General features: G+C 61.8%; 1 protein-coding gene across 1 annotated transcript in view; it reads left to right on the top strand.

The window, feature by feature from the left end:
- Positions 1-61: 61 nt before the first annotated feature.
- The window catches only part of LOC102754195 (sialic acid-binding Ig-like lectin 5), a 2355-nt gene continuing 1278 nt past the window's right edge, over positions 62-1138 (top strand). Inside the window, exon 1 of the mRNA XM_015568816.1 lies at positions 62-401. Within this exon, the coding sequence (XP_015424302.1) occupies positions 149-401 (253 nt within the window). The 5' untranslated portion in view covers positions 62-148. The remainder of the gene's footprint in view (positions 402-1138) is intronic.

The raw sequence follows: 1138 nt of genomic DNA, 5'->3' as shown, positions 1-1138 counted from the left end.
GAGCCTGGGTGGTGGGAAGGGACACAGGGCCTGGGGAGATCAGCCCGAGGCAGGGCCTCTCTCAGGGTCCCGCTCTGAGTACCCACACCTGGAGCCCAGGCACCTGCCTTTCTCCCCTGCAGCCCTGACAGAGAAACCCCACATCCGGATGAGGGAGCCTCTGGAGTCCGGCCGCCCCACAGAGCTGGCCTGCAGCCTGCCAGGGGCCTGCGAAGGGGGACGACCTCTCACCTTCTCCTGGGCGGGAGCCGCTGTGGACTCGCTGGACCCCCAGACCCTCCGCTCCTCAGTGCTCACCTTCACCCCGAGGCCCCGGGACCATGGCTCCAGCCTCACCTGTCAGGTGAAACTGCAAGGATCTTCAGTGGCCACGCAGAGAACCATCCGGCTCAATGTCTCCTGTGAGTGTTGGAGGGGGGGCTGGGTCCGTGGGGCAGTGGGAGCGACGTGTGTGTGTGTGTGTGTGTGTGTGTGTGTGTGCTGGAGGCTGAGTTAACCTGAGAACATGCGGACATGGATGTGCGTGTAGGTGGGGAGGGGCCAGAAGGACAGCTCTCCCTCCTTCCCGGTTCCCACCGCCCCTCCTTGGGGTTGGGGTGACTTCCATATGAAGTGGGGCCCTGTCTTTCTCTCCCAGATGCCCCAGAGAACCTCACCATAGGCGTCTCCTTCAGAATGTGTGTGTGTGTGTGTGTGTGTGTGTTTTCGCTCGCTCGCGTGCGCAGGAGGCTGAGCTAACCTGAGAACACCGGGGCATGGATTTGCATGTAGTTGGGGAGGGGCCAGAAGGCCAGCTCTCCTCCCTTCTGGGTCCCAGATTGGGGTGACTTCCATGTGAAGTGGGGCCCTGTCTTTCTCTCCCAGATGCCCCAGAGAACCTCACCATAGGCGTCTCCTTCAGAAATGACACAGGTAGGAAAGAACCCCTCCTCTCTGGGCTGGGACCTGCCCTGGGGCACTGGTGGGGCAGAGGGGGGCTCGGGAGTTTGAATGGGATGAGACATGGGAAGGGCAGGGATGAAAGTCATCACCCCAGTCCCTCACCTCTGGTGGGTGCGTGCCTGACCTGTGTTCCACACACCTCTCTCTCTCTCTCTCTCTCTCTCTCTCTCTCTCTCCCTCAAAACCCTTCTCCCCA

Source organism: Myotis davidii, unplaced genomic scaffold, assembly GCF_000327345.1.
Source record: "Myotis davidii unplaced genomic scaffold, ASM32734v1 scaffold2053, whole genome shotgun sequence".
Classification (NCBI taxonomy): domain Eukaryota; kingdom Metazoa; phylum Chordata; class Mammalia; order Chiroptera; family Vespertilionidae; genus Myotis; species Myotis davidii.
This window is presented reverse-complemented; position numbering and strand designations above follow the sequence as displayed.